This window comes from Vanessa atalanta, chromosome 25, assembly GCF_905147765.1.
Source record: "Vanessa atalanta chromosome 25, ilVanAtal1.2, whole genome shotgun sequence".
Lineage (NCBI taxonomy): Eukaryota > Metazoa > Arthropoda > Insecta > Lepidoptera > Nymphalidae > Vanessa > Vanessa atalanta.
This window is the reverse complement of record NC_061895.1, coordinates 8,542,461-8,567,412: the sequence shown is the minus strand read 5'-3', so window position 1 is coordinate 8,567,412 and position 24,952 is coordinate 8,542,461. Positions and strand designations below refer to the sequence as shown.

Genomic DNA, 24,952 nt, shown 5'->3' with positions numbered 1-24,952 from the left:
ATGCATTAAAATTAACACCTAGCTAGCCAGATTGATATTATAAAACAAATAAAATTATGTAAAGTAAAAAAAAGTATGAAAGTGTCTCTAAATCTTAGTTTAAAACTCAGATGCTAGATTTGACCCATATAAATTGATAAGTTATGTTTAATTATATCTTGTATCTCGTTACCAAATTTCTATACATTACAAGTGCGAAACATTTTTTTACAAATGGCGAATGGATATTTAATTAGTTGTTTAATAATATAAAGACCAAGCTTCTAATAAACCAAAACTTACAGTTCTTGATATTAGTCATAGCATTCACATACGGGAGTATCAAGATTGATCTGAGATCTCTAATAGTTTGAGAGAACCGTTAAAAAAAAACAATTTAAAATCTCTTTATACATCGATCTGATCTCGTCATCGAAGATTCTTTATTCTGCAAGTCAGTTTCTAAAATTTTATGATCGAATCAAACATCGAATCTCAAAGGTTCTTAGAGAATAGTTTTGCTGTAAATAGCGTTACAATATTTAGAACTATCGACGTATATGTTTTATTGAGAAAGCAGAACACCAAGTATTAAATTACATTATATTATATTTACGTGACAATCCACACTGGGGGAAGCATAATATTTAAATTCATATATATTTTGAAATAGTGACGCAGCTGAAACGAACCCTTGGTCAATCTTAAAACTTTGAGCAATCCGATGAAAGTTCTATAATTTATTTTAAAAGAAAATATCTGCCATTATTAACACATACCTTATTTTACGTATAATACCATTTACGGGAAATACACGAATACAATTAAATGAGGAAATTAAAAGTAATCAAAAGGTTTTTAGATTCGGACACTTTCTACCTTGTCCCGCAACAAAGAGTAAGTATACTAATTTGGTATCATGGTCATATTGGTATTGGAGTGTCGCGATGCATGCATTGCATATCTGTCAAAACAAAACTCACTGCACACGATTGTGAATTGTCATAAGGTCATATGTGACATTAACTATCGTGATTAAAATGTTGAAATATCATATCACCTCACCTAAGTTCCACCGGCAGGTCGGTTTTCAGCTTTTCACAACTGTGATAGGAAATTAGTCCTTACTTATATTCAGTAACATTCAATCACAATTTTACATTTATCAAAAATTTTTCTAACTTTCTAAACTTTACAGGAAATACAATAACACTTTGAAGGTACTAAATAGTTATATTAATAATATTTTATACTTAGGACTTCATCAAGGTCTGGTTCGTTACGTGATAAGTTTTTAAACATGGCGATTATCTAAATGACATGGATCTTTACGTCTACAAAACATCGAAGTATTTAAAAATTTACTAATTATGAAAATATGTACAATGATTTATTATTTACAATATTTACTATCACAAATATTATGCTAATTTGTTCTAAATAAAATTCACAATGAATGCGTTATTTCGGTTAAAAGTATTCACGTCGAGGAACATTCAGTAATGTTGCCTGTTAACTGAAATATGAATCAGAACACTTTAAGAATAACATGCATGTCGTAACTATATAAATATCTTAGTATCTACTGATATTTTATAAATATTTACAAATATAAATATTTTTGACTATACGAGTATCATCTGATGATAATATCAAATCCACTATCAATTCGCTTATTCCTTTGTTTCGTTGTAACTCTTGAAATAGTTCTCGGGTCACAAGAGTTTAGAGAAGAACGTGTTAGGAGCAGTCATCCGAGCGGGGTCCAGGATCCGTGGATACGAAGACCCTATGAACGGTCTGAAGGCAGCTCGGCTGGCTTCGTCGCTGGGACTCGTGGTCGCCTCTTGTGTCGACTCATCCTGCGTGTCTAGAGAGGAGTCGTTGTTCGAACTGCCGGCGCCCATGTGGAGCTTTCGGGTGTGTTTCTTGAGATCGAAGTTTCTGCAGAATCCTTTAGCGCAAATACTGCACGTAAACGGTTTTCTTTCGTTGTGTGTGTGCATGTGAAACGTCAGGTTGTATATCTGGTGGAAGGCTTTGTTGCAAATGTTACATTTGTAAGCTTTTTCCCCGCTGTGAGTGAGTCGGTGGTTCTTGTAGTTACCTTTCTGATGGAACCCTTTTCCGCAGAACTCGCAAACGAAGGGCTTATAGCCCGCGTGGATTCGAGCGTGAGTGTTCAGAGTCGAGGAACGGTTGAACGCTTTTCCACAAGTGAGACATTTGTGAGGTTTCTCTGAGGTGTGAATGATTTTATGTCGGCATAACGTTGACGCCTGTCTGAATCCTTTCCCGCAGATCTTGCAGACAAAAGGCCGCGCTCCGGTGTGAACGGGCATGTGCCTTGTCAGATTATAATGAGCATTGAACACTTTTCCGCAATCACCACAGGCGAAGCTCTTGCTTTTTGCCGGAGACGGTGTCGGACCGGTCGTCGAGGAAACGGCGTGATCGGGCGCCGGAGCTCGAGGACTCGGTGGACGTTGCACAGGAGATTGCACCGGCGGTGGTCTGGGTAAGTGTAACTGATGAGCGTAAGTCAACGAAACTAGATCTGGACCGTAGTACAGTAATGGGTAATGTGAAACCAGCTGTCGTCTCGCAGCCGGTATGTACTGTTTGAACGCAGAATCTAATAAATGGGCCCCATAGGACAAGAACCCGGGAGGTGGAGGCAGTTCCGGACTCACTGACTTCTTCCTATCTGGTTCCATAAGCCGAGCTATGGAGAAATTGAGGACTGGTGCCGTGGGTGTATCGGGGGATTTGGCCCTCTCAGGGGAGGACTCCCTCGGGCCCTCGGGGCGGGTCGACGATTGGAACGGCTGCATTCTCGCGACAAGTACCTGCGGAGAGAGAATAATACTTTTAGTCGTAGTCAGTCGGAGGCGTCTCAATCGCGCGAGAGTGTTCTATTGTGGGAGCGGTTAGGACACAAAGCGTGTCGCTTGTTTTAAGTAAATTGCAAGGGGTGTACCCTTTTCGATTTGTCGCGGCGCCTTTGTGGAGAAATCGTTTGCAAACATTCGTTCGGATTGCGTTTGGTGAATAGCACGAAATGGAAAAGGACCCTTCAATGCGCATTCAAACCCGAACTCCACTTTCGCTACTAATTAAGGAAGGAGGCATGTTTGTTTGTGGAAAAATATATTCAACTTCGATTCGTCGTCGGTGAAACTACGAACTAAAAGTCAATTCAAATATGCTTTAAGACTTAATTTAGTATTTAATTAGTTGCTATTGGGTTTTCCATTCTATAATGTGCACGCATGAAGTAATATTTAAATTATTTATTTGAACAAAATTAATGTTTATTAAATTGTGGGTTATCCACCAATTCTCATTGGAAAAGCGTGGTGAATAAACAACAAGCCTTCCCTTCAAAAGAGGATGGGCCCTTAGCTCAGTTGGGGGACATTTTACAAACAATTCGTACTTAGATATATTATGAAAATAAACCATATGTCATGTCTTACTTTCCAGAATTCATATTTTCCTTTGAAAAAAATCGTTAATAATGTAATTTTCCCAAGATTCACAATTAAAAGTAACATCAACATTTCTTGCTTAATTATAAATTATTTTTTTTTAATTCTAAAATAATAAATATTTTAATCAAACAATGCTTTTTTTATTTCAAGGTAATGTTGTGAATATCATGAGTGTAAATGATACTAAGAATAAATAAAGAAATCTTCCCATAAACGTACCGCTCAATTAAAACAAGCAGCTTAAATCGTGACGCAGAGCAATATGCACTTTATTGTTTGAGGCAAATTAATTGGGCGACGCGCCGGGGGTTAACCGGGCGATGCTCGTGGTCGTGTGGACATCAATACTGTGTGGGAGGGTAAACTCTTTGACGCTGATAATAATTAATAAACAATTTTTCACGACATATTTTAAGGTTTGTTCTGTGAAGTCATTCGTTCGATTCAATATTGTCAGTGGCCTCTTGGAGATGGTATCGTTAGCATCGCATGTAATTTTGTTGTAATAAGTATATTTTTTCAAGAAAAATTGAGATAAAGGTCCGTCTTTATATTATTTTTAATCTTTACTGAACAGGTATGTCATTTTAGAACAGCTTATTAAATTTTTTGGCTTTATGATGCGCTTGAATCGTCATACACGTCATACAACACGTCGAACATTCAAAGATTATTTTTATTTTTAATGAAGTTTTAATCGATTGTAATATTATTGATTTCTTAATTTGAAATAAAATAAACAATCGAAAATTGACGAGCGTGCCCCTCAGGAACATGAGGGTAATATCCGCCAGCTACAATTAGCCCGATCACGCTCGTGTGAACAAGAATGCAGTGTGGGCTTAAGAGTTATCATCGGTATCCGGCCTATAATTTCTGTCCGTCTTTTTAATATGTCATGTCTCAAGTTATTATTATAATTTATATGTAAATAAATAATAAATAAATATGAAATATTGGCAACATTCATTACTCTGATCCCAATGTAAGTAGCTAAAGCACTTGTGTTATGGAAAATCAGAAGTAACGACGGTACCACAAACACCCAGACCCAAGACAATATAAAAAAACTGATGAACTTTTTCTACATCGACTCGACCGGGAGTCGAACCCGGGACCTCGGAGTGGCGTCCCCATGAAAACCGGTGTACACGACCACGACCACGGAGGTTGTCCATATGAGGCGCTTATCCATTTTTATCGTTATCTTAAGATAATAATTCGTTATTCATTATGTATTTATAATTATAATTCAGGTAGTCGAAAGGAAGGAAGATTATCACATGATAGGCAAACATTCCCAATTAAGGCTAGCCTTGCGCAGGAGTTAATAGAGTCACAAGAGGTCAGAAACGCAGGCGCACTCTCTATTTTACCACTCTCAAAATCTAACAGGGCGGTAATCCGACGCTCCGGAGAGTTAAGACTCAAGGACTTTTTCCTTTTAAAGAAAGACAGAGAGTATTAAGAGCCGACTCGGAATTTGAATCCAGATTTCTAGATTTGCAGATGAGAAAATTTTTTGAATTTCAAGTTCTATAGAAACGCTAAATATAGATAGATTATATATAGATTTACATAGATAGATTTGCCCTAAAACACAAAGGTCTTTAACGATCCCGTTCTGAGGTTTTGACTCGGAAACTTGGCTACTTGTTCAACGACGCCACATTAAATGTACATTATGTACATGTTGCCCTACAAAATTTAAAATGTATTTAAAGAAAATACACTTCAAATATTATTACAATACTTTTATAATTAAATATGAAAACAATGATCGATAGCAAATGAAAATACGTTAAAAATAAATTGAAATTAACCTTCAGACGAGGAACAGCTTTCAACCGACCCTCTAGAAGTACCGTGAAGTAAAGCCAGGTGTAGTGTTGATACAACAATGTGAACTCGTGTGTGTCGACACAATGGCGAGGCGGACCGGGGACTTTTGTTAGTCGTAATAAGTACTTCATTTAATTCAAACGTTTGATGGTTAACGGTGCTTATTGTAAAAGCTTAAATTTCTTTTGATTTTATTTTAATATTAAGTATTGTTTTGCGAAAGGTTTGCGGGCCTTAGTGCTCTTGCTTTCTTTATAAGTGGAGGCCCAGAATTAATGATTGACACACGAAAAAATATACTGTTCACAGTTAAATCAATAATGTAATTGAAATAAAGGGATCGAATGGAATATGCTCCACAATATCTAAAGTAGAGGAACATTTAAACTGTAACTTTACTTTTAGTTAACAATGATTTTGTTATAAATATTTTAAAAATGTACTACCTAGTAATAAAATGACTAAAATTTGTGAAAAGTGGGGGGAGATTTCTTGACACTATTTATTTATTAAAGTGCCAAAAAAACCGATTTGTATGTATACTTTTTAGGGCTTTGCAAAGGCTCATTAGTAATGATCATACTTTTACATCACCAAAGTCAAAGGGTAGTGGTGACCACATAGCATCGGGTGCATTTGCCTAAAATATTTATGGTAACAGCTTTATATCCAGGTAAATGAACCTATTGCATTCTCTCCCCTATTACTAACGTTTCCCCCCTCCACTCTTAAGCAGACTAACATTATTCAACCCACTAGAACGCTATCATGTGATCACATTATGAAATAAGCTTACTCTTCACAAGCTAATCTCAGTCAATATCATAATTACACTTATCGTCTAAACCGCGCCTTATCCGTAACGATCGCATCTAATCCCTCACAGCCTCTCAAGTCACGAGATAACTGATTAGGCACATCACTTTTAATCGTTGTTGAACAAAAATCTACTTTAATGCGCGTCGTTAAAGTATAATATTAAATGAAAAAAAAAGTAATTTTATTTTTCTTTGACGCCGCTCTTCACCACAGTATCCGTAGGGTTAATATGGATATTAAATTCAAACTGAATTTTACTTTATTGTGTAGGCTTTTAAGTTGAAGTTACACTGCTCTGAAATTTAAGCTGAGTACCTTCATTAAAGGTGTTGATTTTGTCAATGATATTACAATAAACTTGCATAAAAAATCATACATCGAAAGTTTACATTTAATATATTTTAAATTTTTATTAATTTCAACAGCATTTCATGTGGGGAATTTGTTTTCTAAATATTAACAATATAAACAAATTAAAATACAATTACTATGTAGCCCGATTGGGTTTTCGATTAACAGATTTTATTTATACAGTAAGAATTAGATATTGTTTGTAAATAATAAATACTGGACAACATCACATATATATACTTTGATCTCAATGTAAGTAGCTAAAGCACTTGTGTTATGGAAAATCAGAAGTAACGACGGTACCACAAACACCCAGACCCAAGACAAATTAGAAAACTAATGAACTTTTTCTATATCGACTCGGCCGGGAATCGAAACTCGGAAAACCGATGTACACACGAATCGACCACGGATTTTGAGTAGTGTAGTCGTAGTTTTTGTAGTCAGTCAAAAACTGAAATCTAAAATCTTTTTTTTTTTTAAAAAGACATAAAAAATTAATAATATGCTAAAAACTTCTTACAAATATGTCATTATTTTCAAACGTATAAACATACTCATTTTTGTCACCAATTTAAAAAACGTAAGCTCTTTGTTCAGTGGTCTTGGCGCGAGACGTGACGCGGTGACGTGACGTTCGGTTTGACGCCTGTCAGCACAAGACGTCATTACTGGCGATCATTAACGGCACCCGCCGGGGAAATACTGAGACTCCCCAGCGGAGTACAGTACGTATTGCCAATTCCAATGGCGGGATAACTTAGACCTTGAATTGACATGACATCATTGGTTGTAAATAATATAATCAATGGTATTCATTCTAGATTTAAGAAAAACTGTCTTTTTGAATGCAAAGTTGCTGTCGGATCTTTTCTGATAATTAAAGTGAATATAAGTAGTTAAGTGGAGTAGCGTTTATAAGTACTTAAATGTAAGTAGGTATATATTAATCATGAATTGTTTCTAGTGCATAATACATATAGCATAGACGACATTATTGTTAAATTCTGAACTAAATTCTGTTTGTTTTTAATATTGATATAAAATAAATAAGTATTTTTGATAATTTTTAATCTCAATTTTCGTTTTAAAAATATTACAATTGCGCCTTTGCTCTGAACGTCTAATAAAACACATATGTTTATTTAAATAGGTACTAAGTTTTTGAAAGATTATTGGATTTAAAATATTAATGATATTTAATACAGAGTCCAAAAAAATTTAATTATATATTAACAAAATATACTAAAATATAAAGTAATAATGTTGTCCTAGATTTTCGCGATTATTACACATTGAAATAAAACTAATTTTTAACGGATTTCATCGCGTATATTAATTATTTTAATTTAACATCCCGACGTTTCGAGCACTTTGCAGTGTTCGTGGTCACGTGGTCAATATATAAAGTAATGTCCACAATTGATATAAAAACAAATATCGAATGAATTATATTTAAGTTTGACACGCACAACACCATTACAATGTAATTAATGCGCTCTCTCTCTCTGATAGGAGTACAGTTCTATGTGCATCTCTTTCTCAATACTACGTAATACGGATTTGGAGATTAGCACAGCTTAGTGAGGTCGCCCTGAAGTTTGGTTCTGACATCAATTACAATTGAATAAACACGAATTATTTTTGCTTTCATAGACACACGATTTGAGCTTGATTATTGTTATGTTGTATTATTATGTTGATCGAACGAGGTTTAAGCGCTTGAAATACTAAAGGCGCTATTATTATAAAGTGGGAGATTATGTTTGTTTCTTTAAACACGCTTATCTCACGATATAAAAAAGAAATATTGCGTTAGAAAAGAAGTTTATTGAGATACAGCGCGATTTTTAAGACATTTTCTGCCTCGCACAACTACTCTGTGGAACCAGCTTTCGTCGGCGGTTTTTCCGAACCGATACGACTTGGGAACCTTCAAGAAAAGAGCGTACTCCTTCCTTAAAGTCCGACAATGCATCTGAAAGCCCCCCGGTGTTGCAGAAGTCCATGGGCGGTGGTAGTCACTTTCCATCAGGTGACATGGCCTACAGCAAAAAAAATATCACGCAACGACCCACGGGTTTGTTTTTACACTTCTTCCTCAGGAGTTGAATTATTCTTCCCTATTATATAATCCCTTAGATTATTTATGTATCTAGATATATTGTCGCATTACGAAAGACCTAAATCAAACGAGCCAACTTCATTATCTCGGTGTGTTTAACAGCTACGCTTGACATTCGCCAAACGTCATCCTACTTGCTTGCTTGTATACTTAGTGGCCAATCTTTTTCCACTATGTTTTTCGACGCGTTCTCAGCTTTGACAGTTTGTCTAGACTTATAAATAATCAAAGTATAATCCGTTAATTGAGTAATATCGAATAGGTTACAATCTATCTGATTGTCGAGAGGGAGTAAGTACTAGTAGTAAACACAACTAAGAAGTAGAGACCGAGTTTCTTGCCGATTCTCTTTGGTATAATCTACAATCCAAACTAGTGGTAGCTTTAAATGTAATTTAATCCTTTAAAATCATTCAAAAGTGCTCGCGAGCCAATGAATAAAATATATTTTGATAACTTCAAACTACGAGCATCGGGATAAGATCAGTATTTAACCTTAATATGTTAAACTATATGAAACAAGCACGTCTCATCCAGTGGTAACGCGAGTAAAACAGCGCGGAGCTTGGATTATTATATATGTAAGTAAAAGAATTATTAAAATAAAGGCTTCAATTATATACAAATAAAAATTTACAATACTGTACAAATCATAACGGCGTGAAATGATGGCAAGAATGCTCGCAACACATCCCCGTTTAATCGCAAATGCGATCGATGTCTAAACAAAAAATTAAAATTGTGATAGTTAAAATTTACCATAATAAACTTTTAAGTACTTTCCGCTGTCAGACTCAAACCTACAATCAACGGCTCCACGACAACTCCATTACAAGATTTTCTATTATAGAAATGACGCCTTATAAATAAAAATATAAATAATAATTCCATTCATAGCTTTGTAGATGTTGCCAGATTTCGTATTTAACAATCATTACGTTGACCGACCTAACTTTATTCGAATTTCAATCGGAAGCATATCAAATTAAAGGTCAGCGTAGAACGGTCGTATTATATCGTAATGGGAAAGGCATGGGGTGAAATATTTGTGTTATTGTGAGCCGCAAATTGTTTATTGGTCGTTGATATGTTGACGCTTCCATTTCTATTTCGCTTGTAATGAGTGTTTATTGTGAATGGAAATATGCCTTCCGCTTGGAAATATCGAAAATGTTATATTTCATTTATATCTCTTAAGTTCATATGACCTTTATGTAATGTTGAATGTTGTATATAAGAAATATCCCTCGTGGAAGGTACTATTTTTTTTTTTGTTTTTTTTTTCCTCAATTTCTTTATATTATCGAAAAATTGGTGAGCGAAGATTATTTATTTTACGAAGTAGATTATCATAAAATAATAATAACATTTAAATACACACGCGTGCACGCATCAAAACAGCGTATCGGCGTCAATCGGTTTTTAATATTTTAGTCAGATACGAAGTTATAGTTCTTACAGAATATCCCTGCAGGTTAATTTTTATCTCTAAACCACGTTTGCTTATTAAACTATGATAAATTTTGTAACTAGATTTATAATTACGTGTTTAAAATAAATGTAATAATCTTCTAATCAAAAGTCTGATGAAAATCTGCCAAGCGTATCCACTAACCTACGTAGCAGCGAGGTATAGGTATAAAAAATAACAAACTTTCTTCTTAAAATACAAAGGAAGCCTTATCCCAACAGTGGGACAGCTACAAGCTGTTAACAACTTTACATTTTACTAAACAAAATAAGTATATCGTATGAATTAAATGTATATTTTTCAAGTGATATTTTTAAAAGATAATTCATCCAAATTTTGACAAATCCCATCACAGATCAGAAAACATTCACAGCCGATTAAGAAATGCTCGTGACAGCGATGGGGTCTCGCTCAGTCCGCGGTAATGAGCCCGTTGCGAACTGACGGCCCGATTGACGTCGAGTGTTTGACGACCCTTCGTCAGTACACGACGTAATGATGGAGTTCAATGCATCTTTATATAAGGACTAGATTTTTTTACAAGATATAAAAACTTCAAAATACTAAATGAGGACATCACAATATCACAAATACCAAAACATTTCGAACTTTACACAATCATTTTGAATATCTCAATAACGTTAGAGCTCATCTTAACTCAACTGGAAGTTTGAGATACACTGTCATATCTGTTTTGTTTTTTGTTTGCACGAATGCGCAATTCGTGCAAAAATTCTTAATCTAATTGTTATGGTACTGTTATCTATTGTTAGTGATACCTAAACCTGTATATATGTATCGTGTATTGAGTCCACGTTATGCAGATAATGTTGGTGTATCGATTTAAAAACGAACGTTGCCAAAACTATAAAGAAACTTTGCTCAACCTTTAAATTTTCGAAGTTATGGGAGGGTAAGCCGCTCCGTTACGTAACGCGTTACGGCGTCAGTCTGCCTGGCTTCCCATTCTCTTACGCATACGGCAGCGGTAGGCAGGCTCCTCCTCTCTCAATACACAACGCCGTATTTCGGACGGCTTAAGTTATAACTGCTGTCGGCCATCCAGAGACGCCTATTTATTTCTTAGAGAAAAATCACCCCATGTTTTATGGAACAAATATTATTAGGCTTTGTTTATCTTTTACAGTTTAAAAATGGAACGTTAATTGCAAGATTGCTTGTGCTATGCTGTTTGATGTGTTATGCGGTAATAGATTAAAAATTACCGACCATTTTTCAGTGAACACCTATTAATAATAAAATGATGTTCAATTTGATTAAACAAGAGTATATTATTTTGTTTTTCTCATATTATATAAACTATAAATTATTTTAAAATAATAAATACTTAAATGTAACTGATATTCATATAAAAGAATATGTATGTACGTTATAAACATATATCTATTTAAATAAAAATGGAACTAGAATATAATATAATACCTACTGTACAATATTTATTTATTATATCAATTATATTACATACATATACGTATTTATCTAATAAAACCCTACGTTTATCCATGTGGCGTCAGGACGGGGTCTAGTCAAATATAATTTGACAGATTCATTTTTTCAACACGAATTGACGTGATTTAAATCCAAGCCACACTTCCGTCGGAAGTCCGCATCTAGCTTAAGTGACAACGGTTCAATAACCCTTGAGAGATGAGCGAAGTGAATTTAATAGCATTCAAAATATACTTTATAAAAATATTGACATTTGGGTGAAATAGAATTTTTTTTTAACTGACAGATTTTGGTCAATGGACACCACTAGTAAGTCGTAGGTAATAGTGCTATTAAACCTGTTTGTTGTACAGCTACATGATTTATACGAAGTACGAAAAATAATTATTTACATTTAAAGCCTTAATTATATAGAAATAAAAATTAAAAATAGTTACTTTACATTACCACGTTGAATGGTAGCAAGTTTGTTAGCAGCGCGTCTCCAACGATTTAAATATAATTTTTAAGTTATTGTTATGTGTGTTTTTGTAATTATAAGGTTATTATTGTTATTATAAGGCTACGACCGTACTGAGAGTTATTAAGTGAGTCTTGGTTAAATGCTTAATTATATATAGATGATAAAAAGCGTGGAGTTAATGCTTGTTAAGGCAGGAGACATAACATACATATATAATTATATTTAACTAACATGACTGTATTTTTAGATGTTGAAAAAGAGAAACTACTGAATTTCTTGCCGGTTCTTCTCGGTAGAATCTATAGCCGAGCCGGTGGTAGCTTTACTTAATATAGTTTGTTAAATGACGATTCAAAAGTGCTTGTAAAACCCTACTTGAACAAAGTATATTTTGATTTGATTTGAATCTAACTTTATAGATGCGAGTTGCGCTGAGCTGCTTGCGCGAGTTAACTTCTCAACCGATCATTATTAAATTTTATCTACTCATTGTGAAGAGTACAGAAAACGACGAAGGTATCTAACACCTGAATCGCGCGCCCCACCTAAAGTAGTAATTTATATGTTGAACGGGATTTCAAGCTTAAAATCGCTATAAAATAGTTCAAAACACGTTAATGAATGTTCGCGTTAAATACCCGTTTAATATATTCAAGAAACGAATCCTTTACGCTTACAGATAGTAGAATTAAAATAAGTACGAGGCCTAAATCAAAATAGTTACGCAACCGGAAGTAACTTTTTTCAATAATTTTCATTTGTCGAAATGATTTATTCCGATGAAGTTTACCATTTTCTTGTTTTTAATAAGTACGTCATCACAGTTATGTTTATTTTATTTATAACCAGCTGTTCCACGTGTTTCGCTCGTTTAAAACGTTCCCGGCCCGACTTTAGTGTGTTGAAGAATAATCTTCAACATTTGGGTTATCAAATGCTATCAAATATCTGGTAGGTCCAGAGATTATAGCGTTCAAAGATAACAACAAGTTATTTCGTTTCATTTTACAAGCTTTTGTAATACCCTCACTCTGCTACACTTGAAACAATTTGCAAATAATTTAGATAATAATGTACCGCTTATAAATAAGTGTATGGACGATGAATTCCGAAATATTTGATTACGATTGTAACACTCGGCTTATATTTCGATTTACGGATTACCCCGACGTTATATTTACCCCCCGGGTATCGAACCGCAGACCAATTACAAGGAGCAAATATTTGTCGCTCGACATTAAGCCCCGAGAGAGAGGTGGGGTGCGCCTCATCTCAGATAGTTAAGGATGGTAAAAATTGATTTAATATAATGATACTTAGTGTGGCAACATCACTGTTCTGTAACTCGTTTCGTATCACAAACATTAAATGAAAACCGATTCCCAATGGTTCGAAATCTTTGCGTTACTAAAGTATATACATAAATATTATATAGGTATATATTTTATATATGTATATAGTGTTGCATGCTTTATGACATTTCACGATCGTGTTCTGCGGTGAGTTGGGAGTTTAAGATTATCTGGTGATAATATAGCACAACAACCTTCGTTTTCGGGATTCGTAGGTACCTAATTTGTTATAATGTTTTTTTGTGTGTGAATTTTTAATAAATATTGCAATTCTTCCAATATACTTTTTATATTTTAATATATGATTTAGTCAATAAGTATTTTTTTCAAACGAACACGAGATGGATTTAGAAATATGAAAGCTCATTGGTATGAACCCGCAAACTCCAGTTTTTTTTAAAAGAAACACAAAACGTGTTTCTTTTAAAAAAAAGCGTAGGTAACTAAGATAATTTCGATCATTTTGAAATCAAACTCGGTGAATAAAATCAAAATTATTTTTCTTTAAGTTATTTAATAAGATTAAATGAAATAAGCACCTATGTATATTTAAAACATTATTTCGGATTGTAGATTCTACCATCAAGTAACAGAAAGAGACAAAATGTCAATATTTGTACAGAAACTTTTAATTTTCACATTATTATTAGTGTAGCGTTTGATTCAGTTTAAGTTGATATGTTTACACAAAGAACTGCTTAATGTGCCTAATTATGAATATTATAAGGAATTTAAATAATTTAAAAAAGGGAAAGCGCCCATTCTAAGGGGAGGCGAGCCAACTGCACAGGGCACAGTGCACAAGTATGGGCAAGCACATATTATGTGCTCTTTATTATTTTTTTGTAATATAGGCAGGCGTACGCGCTAATGGGCCACCTAATCGTAAATCCCTGACGCTGTAAGAACTATCCCGTATATCACCAAAGCGCTAACAAATTTTGTAGCTAAGATGTTATGTTCCTTGTACCTGAAGTTAGACTGGCTCTCTCACCCTTCAAGTCGGAACACAACGATACTAAGAATTGCTGTTTAGCAGTAATAAGTACATCTCATAAGTGGTACTTGCCATTGCAAAAAGTCCTGCCACCAAGTAATCTTGAATCTGATGGAACAGCACAACTAGGTACGATCAGACTGAGTTTATCACAGGATCAACAGCGCTACGTGTTGTCGATGGTATTGGAGTGTAAACAACTGCTCCAACCTTCGTATTCCCGTTGAAAAGTTTTGATAAAAAATCCAATATCTCTATTAACTGTTCGGCCCGGTATTCGGTTTACGGCGTTTCATTTGCCGGTTTGTTTCAGGATTGAAATTTTTTTTCGACGAAGAGCTAATCTATAATTAATTGTGTGTCTGTATTGAGTAAATGATTTTGTATTTGAACCCTGGTCCTGAGGTTCAACCGTCATATATGTAAAGTTCCACTAGAACAACGGGGCAGAAACATTTGATTGAGTTAAGGGTATATAACAAAATAATTATTATTAAACGCAACTTTTCCTACCGGATCGACATGGACAATTTAAAAAATTAAAATGAACCTTTAAAACTTGACCCTCATAGAATTGTCCATCAAAGCAAGCTAATTTAATCCGCCCCCATTTCAACACCTCCGCCATTGTGTGTGTGTCTGTGACCCCTTCTATTAGTCTAACTACCCGATATCGCGATGCTTTCAGCCCCTAAGTCACTCGATTGATTTTCTAGATCAAATCTCCTCAGACATGTCGCGCGAGCCTTTGGTGTGAATCTCTATTACTCTGATTAAATTGTTCCTATATGGTTTTATTTCGAAACAACATCACAGTTAAAATTTCGTACTATTATTGTTTATAATATATTTTATAGGCTGGTCATCGAAGTCTCAATAAATAATTTAGAATAATTACTATGTTATAAGTCGTACAACAGTCCCCATTGTTCTATTTTGATATTAACTATAAATAAAAGTTGAATGAACATGTTAAATTGTGTGATAAGTTCAAAACAAAAATAGTTCTCATACAAGTGATCTATGAATGTTTTAAAATTAAGATAATTTGAATATTTCCGCCAGTAGCTTAACTTTTAAGGCTTAATTGAATTTTAATTGGTTTTTCATAAATCCACCGAATCGTAAAGAAATACACCAGAGTGGAACTGGTGAAAAGAAAAATTTAACAAATTTCCGACGAATTCGTTTTAAAAAATCTACACATTAAACGTCACAAGCAAAATGTATAATAAAGAGCGATTTCATTATGTGTTAATCTGTCCCCATTAACACCTGATGTTCGCTGGGAGGGTTGTCGGGAGGGCCGAGGGCGGAGGGCGCAGGTTATTAGATTAGTGTCGGATAAATAATGTTTCTTTACAATTTGTTCAACTACTGTGAAGACGCGCTGAACGGAGATTTAATTGCAGAATATTCTATGCGTGATGTGATGTGATATGGCAGCGATGTAGCTATATTGATCTCATTAATTATATATTTTTTAATTAAAAATAGAACAAATTATATAAATAGAACTATATAATAGGTTAGTTTTATAGCCGGTTCTTCACAAATGAGGTGTCAAAAATCTGAACTAATATGAGACTTTTTACAAGGAAGGCCTGAATTCCTACGTGTGTATACCTACATAAGTGGGCGATTTCTTACATACTTAGCCGGAAGGGTCTCAGTTTTCTTATGTTTATTTATAGATACAAAGATATTTAATCCGTTTTTATTTTACCAAAGAAAGCAATCCGGTCTATTTATAATCTTGGAGCTAGAGACTTTCTTCGGGATGTTTTTAACAAAGTAGGAATACTCACTGTTGCGTCACAATATATTTACAACAATATTATGTATATTCACAGTGGCATTGACCACTCTGATAGAATCAGTGATAATCATTGTATGCGCACGAGACGTAAGGATAAGCTTATATCGCCAAGTTTCCGACTCCGCAAAGTCAATAAATAAAAAAAGGTATCCGTTTCTATACTAAAATTCCACTGATATTTTTAATTTTGCGGTTTCATAATTAACTAACATGAAAAAGAGTGGCTTTCGATTTTCTTGCCGGTTCTTCTCGGTAGAATCTGCATTCCGAACCGGTAGTAGCTTTATTTAATACAGTTTGTTAAATGAAAAGTTCTTGTAAAAGTTTACTTGAATAAAGTATATTCTGTTTTTGATTTTAAAATATTTTATCAGCTTTAATTACTTTAATTTAAAGTTATATTATATTTATTTTGTACAAGCTTCCTGTCCGAGCTTTACACAAGCCCAATAAGGCTCTATTTACAACTTTTAGTTTGAAGAACAAACATAGATACGCAAAGTTGATATTCTCGACTTAAGCCGCAATAAAATCCGTTGCGTCGTTTCAAAGATTTAAACGACGACATACAGACAGACAGCGAAGCGTAGAGATAATAATATAAAAAATCTTTACAATTGATATTAGTAAAAGCACTCTCGGTCTAGGTCACCTTCGTTTAATTTACCTTTATTTACGAAGCTTGTGAAAGCTTAAGTTTTCGTTAAATATTTTAATTTTGGAAACTTATCATAAGCTTATGAAATCACATTGTATTTTATTCAAGTAGACTCTCATAAGCACCATTGAATCTGCACGTTACAATATTAAACTACACGTAAAGCTACCACCAAAAGCGGATAAAGATCGATCAAGAAAAACCGGCTAAAGTCTCAGCTGTAGTCGTACCTACTCTTTTCTCAAATAAAATACATAGTTTAAATTTAAATCAATCAATGCACCCTTTTTTATTAATTAAAATTATTATAGATATACAGCATATTGTTGTATCGTGTAAAACGCCTTATGTTTTGTTTTTTAACAAGTTACTAATTAAATTCCAATAGATAGGCAAAGTTAAAAATATCTGTCGAGATTTATTACAGAACCAAAGAAGGCGGCGTATAGTCTTCGCGGAGTCGGAAACTAGGTCTTATAAGTTTATTTTTAATTACAGTATTTTGACAAAGATAACAAACGTGCATAGGGGCCTGAGAGGAGGCCCTTAGTGGAAGGGTGTCTCGAACTCCAAAATTATAAATAGACCAGTCAGCTCTTTTTGTAAAATAAAATCACGTTACTCCAAAGTAGTATATTTAGCTATTAATAAAAATAATATATTTTATAGGTATTAAAAATTCAGTAGGTATTGGCTTCAATACCTTTTGACAAATTTTCGCACACACATCGCAAGAAGGATTTCTTCATAAATTGACGCATTACTTGAATATTATATTATACTTTAACACAATTTACGACGCGAAATAAACTTCCTTTGACAGGCTTCCTTAAAAAAAAACACAAATATAAATTGCAGTTTCGAACGCAATGTCCGGTGTACTTATTGAATGGAGTTGTAGTTCCTGTCGGCGTCCGCACTTTGTGTACAAATATATCCATAGAGCTTAGTCGGTTTTGTTGAAGGATTGTAACGTCTGGTCGAGCGGTAATCTCTCTATTAGCGAAAGTGTTAAAAGAGGTTTTGTAAATACGTCTTTAACCAAATTTTTTTTTGTGATTGGCTAGTTTTATATTTTCGGTGATTTCGGTATCACAGTGACGTAAATAGGTATTAATGTTACTCAAACTAGTTAAAACATCGTCAGTTTTTTTATTAGTAACGAAGTACGCCTAAGAAGAATTCATGCCAAACTATCACTGAGCTACAATTCGCCTTATAGTCACAAATGAACTGATTTTGACTAAATGTTTTACTTACTTAACATTGACAATGAAGTGAATTGGAAAACGTGATTAGAGTAACGGCCCTGCTTATATAAATATACAATCCTTAAGTATATCTTGAGATTGCTAATAATTTTAATGATAATATTTCTGACATCAATTGAATCAACCTACGTCTATATTTGACGTTCATAAGGCACGCTCTCTATACCAAGTATACACTTTTTTCTCCAATATAGTCAAGTTGCCAATTTTGTTTTATTTTCCCATCGCTTGTATAATTTCCAATATATTAATATAACTATTATATACAATTGCTATTATCTTATAAAGTCAAACTAAGGGTAGTAACGTAATGGTTCTGTATATTTTACTATTAGCAAAAATGAAAATTAAATATTTTGGGATGTAACTCACAATTATTCTAACTTCAAACTTATGTGGGTTGTTATCTTATAAACAATAAGCGCCTTTAAACCAATTTTTTGTGTTTAATTTCATGTAAATATTACAAAAATGTAGAGATAGATTACACTTTTGAAGTTTAATGAGCTGCTTATAATTCGAGAGACGGATTTCAAAAGAATACCTACATATGTAGGTAGATACAGCCTATGACATCAAATGTTTTCTATGGTCGACGATTTTTATTTAGCTTAATACCTACATACCTATTATACATAGACGTTTGTTGTAAAAACATTGCTTTAATACATATGTGATTCTAATAAACTTGTTTGTAAGTTAATATTTCTTATTTACTATTTTTATTTTTCTAGTATAATCTTGTTGCCCGCGAGTGAGGTCGCTTTTTGGGGTTTTGATCGTCAAGTGCCAGGCAAAAAAGTAGCCGATGTCCTTTTTTGGATTTGGATGTTCAAGCTTGCTTTAATAGCAAATTTTACCATATTAGGTTCAGTGGTTTGGTCGTGAAAGATCAATACACAGACAGAGTTGGTTTCAGATTTATAAAATTTAGTTTTGATTGAAGTAGGTACTGCAAAATATTTGCAAAAGGGCATTTGTCACAACCTATGTAATTTATTTATTTATTTTCATTAGGACAACCAACAGTAGATAGAATATTAGGTACATCAAAATAAAAAAAAATATTACACTTCAAAATTATCTAGGCAAAAGTTCTACTACTTACAGTCTCACCATGCATCATATCGCTCAATGTGTATTAAAAATATAAATTAAATATAAGCAATAATTAGAGATAAGAAGTATCTACCTATAATACCTACATTTTTATAATTATATACATTATAATTATTATGTAATGTAATGTAATTAATAAAACCAATAAAATATACCATAAAATTGGAAATGAGCACAAATAATGTAATGCAATAGAGAGAGAATGTATCTATTTGTACCAAAGAAATATTTGCATTGAGTACCTATTTAAATATATAGAAAAAAAAATGGCTACTTGTAAGTATAAATTAATGACCGCGTCATATGAATGATGACAAAGACTTAGTATTTATTGACTTCTTGGAGGATATATAAAAAATAATTGCCGTTTAATGAAATATTTACTGTGTAATTAAAGTGGTTGTAAAGAGTAACTACTCAGTATCTTGGGTCTTCTCGGTAGAATCTACTTTCCGAACCGGTGGTAGTTTTTAATTTAATTTAACAGTGTAACATGACGATTCGTCGTGTTTTATGAGCCTTCTTGAATAACGAATATTTTGATTTTCATTTTGAAAAGATGTCAGTAATATTTGACCGTTAAATTACAATTATTTAGGTTCTCCTATCACTAACCTGGCGTTGAGCATTGTTTCTCTGACATGAGAAAGGGGCCAGTGCGTCAACTCATGTACCGTCCCACATTAAGGCATTCCTCCTCTTTCCCAGGGAGGCGGTGTCAGTTCATCAGGTCTTTCGTCATAATTACGATTAATTTCAGCTCAATAGGGGCTCTTATTGAGCCCGCTAAAATTTTTATAGTAACGATTTGATTACATCAGAATTAAACGTTTCTTCAATTTGAGTTGGTGGAATAAACTCCGATGGATTTACGATGTTTTCCTTCACAACTGAACACAAATTACACATAGGACTAGTGTTGTTCGCTCCATCTAATGCCTGTAGTTTTCTTTTAAGGTTCGCGAGTTCTAGTTCTACTAATTAAAAATAAATTACCTAATATGTTTTTAAGAAATTATCTTCGTTGGTAAAATTATGGAGATACCTAATAGGTATACTTACTAATTTTTTACGTATTAGAACGGCATACAATTTTTAATATACCTAATTACTTTAAGGTAACTTGTAGCTTTACGAGTTGCAGGTACGTTAGTGCCTGTTTATCGTGGCTTAAGTCTCTGTGAGCGTTAATTGCCGTCAAGAGAAAATCCATATGTACGAATATTTTTACTGTAATTTTATGGCAATGACTACTAAATCTGTATCTAGCTCTCGGGCTATATCCATTGACACAGAGATGTTAAATTTCATTGCGATGAGTTAAGTGTTTTAGTGGTGAACAAGTCACGTAAAGATAGACAGCGTAATTTTCGTATTTAAGTATAAAATTAGGTGTTCTTACTATATATTAAGGAGAGACGAACTAAGATTAAGTTAGGAGCAGTTTCAAAAGCCTCGAATAGATTGGAAATTAAATATACCTAATGGTTAAATGAGTAGTTATGTATACGTCAATCTAAAAAAATATTGAATTAGGTAGGTTCTCTACTTGAATGCGGTAACATATATAAGAAATCTGAAACCTTACAAAATATGATAAATTTTGGACTTTTAATATTGTTGCTTTATGTACCTAAGTATTACTACTCATTACCTATGTAATATCAGGTAGGTATGTAATAAAACTTACAACACATAATCGCACCTGTTAGGGTTTAATTGTTGAGTTACACGAGTAAGGTCGTAGGGCTTTATATTCGGTGGCCTGGTAAGGTACCATGGTCGTTTCGCATTTGACACACACTAAAACAGCTAAAGAGCGCACAGTGAGATGTAACTAAATATGAAGATGGTCACCAACCTGCCAGCTACTCTTCCATCACAGACACTAGCACCAAGTGAGCATCCGACCACGTCACGGTCATTGCACTGACGCAGCAAGATGGCTGCGCGGACGCGAAATTTGTGACCGCGAAAGGCGCGCGAAAAGTGGCCCTGGCAAACACCCGCGCCCTCTCCGCACCCCCAAACGAGTCCCCCTCCCACCTTAGCCGGCATTCGCAGCCCAAACGACGGTCGACGCCTTCAATAATTCAAGCGGTAACTCCGCCCTTCCCTCTCTCTCCCTACACAGCGATCTCCACGCAACCGACGAGGTGCCGTCTCGCTCAGTTCTGATGCGCATTTCTATTATTGTTTCGTTGCTCTCACTCTGCTCTGGGGCGTTCTCGTATTTGCGTCTCGCTCTCGCTCGTCAGGCGGGTCTCGCCACGTACATTATGCATCGTGTTTGGCAAACGTTTTATGAGGTTTGCGCAGTTTTGTACAGAGTAAATATTAACAGAGAATTCATATTAATATTTTTTTTCAAACTAAAATAATTATCATACCAAATGAAATCGATATTTTTTCATCTTACTAAAGTAATCGTACGATTTTTGTTTCTGATTTGATATAAAATAGACATTATGATTTATAGTACTTAAATATAAGAAATATTTATGTCTACCTACACTTGAGAGAATTTGCGTATTTCGCGATTTGCTAATAACTCGGCTAAGTAGGTATATTGTTCACTACTAAGATTTTATGATTAATATATCTTTATTTATAAAACACTAATAAACTTTTATAGACTTTAATTTTACTGACAAAATTCCGATAACACTTTCGTCGACATTCAAAACGCCATTTTTTCGTAAATCTACTTATAGTGAATCAAGCTCTCAATCAACCAATGATATCGCGTTAATTTGCGGTCAAATGTTGTTTATTTGGCTTTTCTCCCCTTATGGTTGGAATAGAGTAGGTATACAGTGGGAATTGGAGCTACATCCCTTGAGTGTACGTGGACTAGTGGGGGTGACTCTACCAGGGCTAATTGCAATACCGAAGACCTGGTAAGACCGGTGTTAAATCACATCTGGAAGTATCTCTCGCGCAAACTATTCAGATTAGAAAAAAATTATACTGAAAAGCTCGATATCATTTTTAAAGATCTATCCATAGATACCCCACACGTATGGGTTTGGTGAAAAAACTATTTTTGAATTTCAGTTCTAAGCAAAGGAACACCCAACATTTTTTTTTGTATTTTTTTGTGAAAATCTTAATGCGGTTCACGGAATATATCTACTTATCAAGAAAAAAGTGGCTGTGACATACGGACGGATAGACAGACAGACAGACAGACATGAAGAATCTATAAGGGTTCAGTTTTTTGCCATTTGGCTACGAAACTCTAAAAAGAGTGAAGTTCCCTCCAAGCAGGTACCTACCTACCGCTGGACTATCATGAGGTTAATTGTAAGTATTTGTAATTCAGACTCAATTCACTCTTATTCTGACACGAGATATATCATTCTCACAATATGTTCATTCTGAATCTGAACTTGCACGTTTTGGACGAAATACTACCACGAGTGCCGACCCACAGCAGTCAGGGATGTATTTAAGATTACAGCATAAATTCATGATCATTTTACGAATAATTCGGAACTAAGTAATTGCGAAACATCTAAAGAAAAAATAAATATCGAAATAAATATTATTTTCAGAAATATTTGTTTTGCTAACCCTACCTACGTACTAACTAGCTTATATTGACAATTATGCATTAAGATTAGTTGGCGAACGAGCAAATGGGCCACCTGATGGTAAGTGGTCACCACCGCCCATAGACAAAGGTGCTGTAAGAAATATTAACCATTCCTTACATCACCTATGCGCCACCAACCTCGGGACCTAGATGTTATGTCCCTTGTGCTTGTGATTACATTCTTTTTTGAATTATATTCAATTCATATTGGAAGATTTAACTAAGCATTTTTACATTATTATTTTTTATATATTTACCTATATTATTATACAATTGCGGTTTATTCGTGCGGTTAATATATCTAATTACATATAAAAGGAAACCTTCTGAATATTAAATATCTCTACAAACATTCGTGTGAGCCTCCAATGTGGCGTTTAGCTGACCTAGTTATAATAACATTGATTTCTATATACCTAGGTGCAGTACCTACGGCTGTGTGCGGTGACACGTGTTCGCGACTCGACTTCTAAAATGCTTTATTTTCTTGCTTGAGATATGATCGCTAAGAATGGATATAAAGCAAAATAGCTTATCTAACATCATATAGTATGTATGTACAACAATGTTTTAAAGGCTTGATTTTGATCCAAAACATGAAGTAATGAAATTTACTATAAATTCTGAAAAAAATCCAAAGTGACATTTAATTGTAATTTTTTAATATTGGAACAGAATTACATATTCCAAAGCCTATGTACTCAATATGGTTGTACTTATAATTTTTTACGGTTTAACTATGCGGGTCGCTGCTTTCCTTTGATAATGCGAAGTTCGTGTAAAGTTACCCGAGACTACCGAGAGATGGCGCTGAATTGTATAAAATTAAAATGTAACTTTAGCTTATATCGCTATCTAGTGGGGTAGATTAAGTATTATCAAATATTTAAAACAGTCATGGTGATGTACAGTAGAGTGCGCTTCAACATAAATTCTTTTACTATTGAGTTACTTAAGTGACAATTTGCTGGTCACGTAGTAGGAGCGATCGGCTAACGCAGTGTAGGGCCTTCCAGCCAGGTGAAACGATGACCTGGAAAAGATGGGATCCGATTGTATGCGAAAGGCAGATCTATGGCGAACTTTGGGAGAGGCTTTGTCCAGCAGTTGATTGACATTGACTAAGAATGAGTAAATTTACGCAGCCATCCGCGATCCATTAAATTATTGTTTGAGATTTAAAGAAGGGCGTACGTAAAAAAATAGTCCTAAATGCGAAAAAAAGCCTTTGCGTATGTTATTTTCTCTATAAGTTAAATGCTAGAGTTTTTTGAGCCAATGGTCTTTTTAGGTATTACTGTTGACTCTAAGCTCCAGTGGGGTATCTTCTCATTTGTCTGCCCTAGCAGGAAAACTAGAAGTAATGCAATTTATGCGATCATGTTTTGACAACTCCCAGACATACATACATAAGTACTGCTATATAGACTGGTTTGTTTTAGTAAGTTTCATACCCTTATGTCATATAAAATGGTGCTTATTTACATACGAATTATTACCGTTAAGGACTTAACTAAATACAAATATGAATTACAAATAATTACTGTACAAATCCTGACCACGTGGAATGATGGCAAGAATGCTAGCATTATTTTCCCGTTTAATCGCAATTCCGATCCTCTGGGCAAAAAACGAACCACCTCCTGTCACCGGTGGAGGCAATAAGGAGAGGTGTTAAACTCTTAATGAAGCTTTTTGCACCACTAACCAAGGGCCAAGTGTTTCGACAGGAAATGTGACAAAAAAGTAATTTGACATTAGACACGAATATTAAGATCGTTTTTTTGCTTCGGCATTTTCCGCAGCGGCACCGGCTCTTAAAATTGTTTCTCGGATATGACCGGTCAATGTGTCAACGCATGTAAGGTCCCACACAATGGCCCGTCCTCACTCCCAGGGAACCAATGTCAGTCCATCAGGTCTCTTACCATCATCGCGACTAATTCCACGAGGGTCAGTAAGAGCAGGAACGCCGCTGGTGGCCCTTTTTATTGCGTCATTAAGAGAACCGTGCCGAAAAAGCCTCCCTGAACTCCTTGTTCAAGAGAGACCAAATAAATTGAAACAGTCCATCTCCTTCTACACGGGCATCTGTGCTCAAAGCACAGCAGTGTTACCAGTCGG

At 34.5% G+C, this 24,952-nt stretch overlaps 1 protein-coding gene across 1 annotated transcript; it reads right to left on the bottom strand.

Moving 5' to 3' along the window:
• Positions 1-1,646: 1,646 nt before the first annotated feature.
• On the bottom strand, positions 1,647-21,134 carry LOC125073753 (fez family zinc finger protein erm-like). Its single transcript, XM_047684777.1, has 2 exons — positions 21,092-21,134; positions 1,647-2,828 (listed from the first exon to the last, which is right to left on the bottom strand). The coding sequence occupies exon 2, from the start codon at positions 2,811-2,813 to the stop codon at positions 1,695-1,697; it is 1,119 nt and encodes a 372-aa protein (XP_047540733.1). The 5' UTR covers positions 2,814-2,828; positions 21,092-21,134; the 3' UTR covers positions 1,647-1,694.
• Between the last annotated feature and the right edge of the window lie 3,818 nt (positions 21,135-24,952).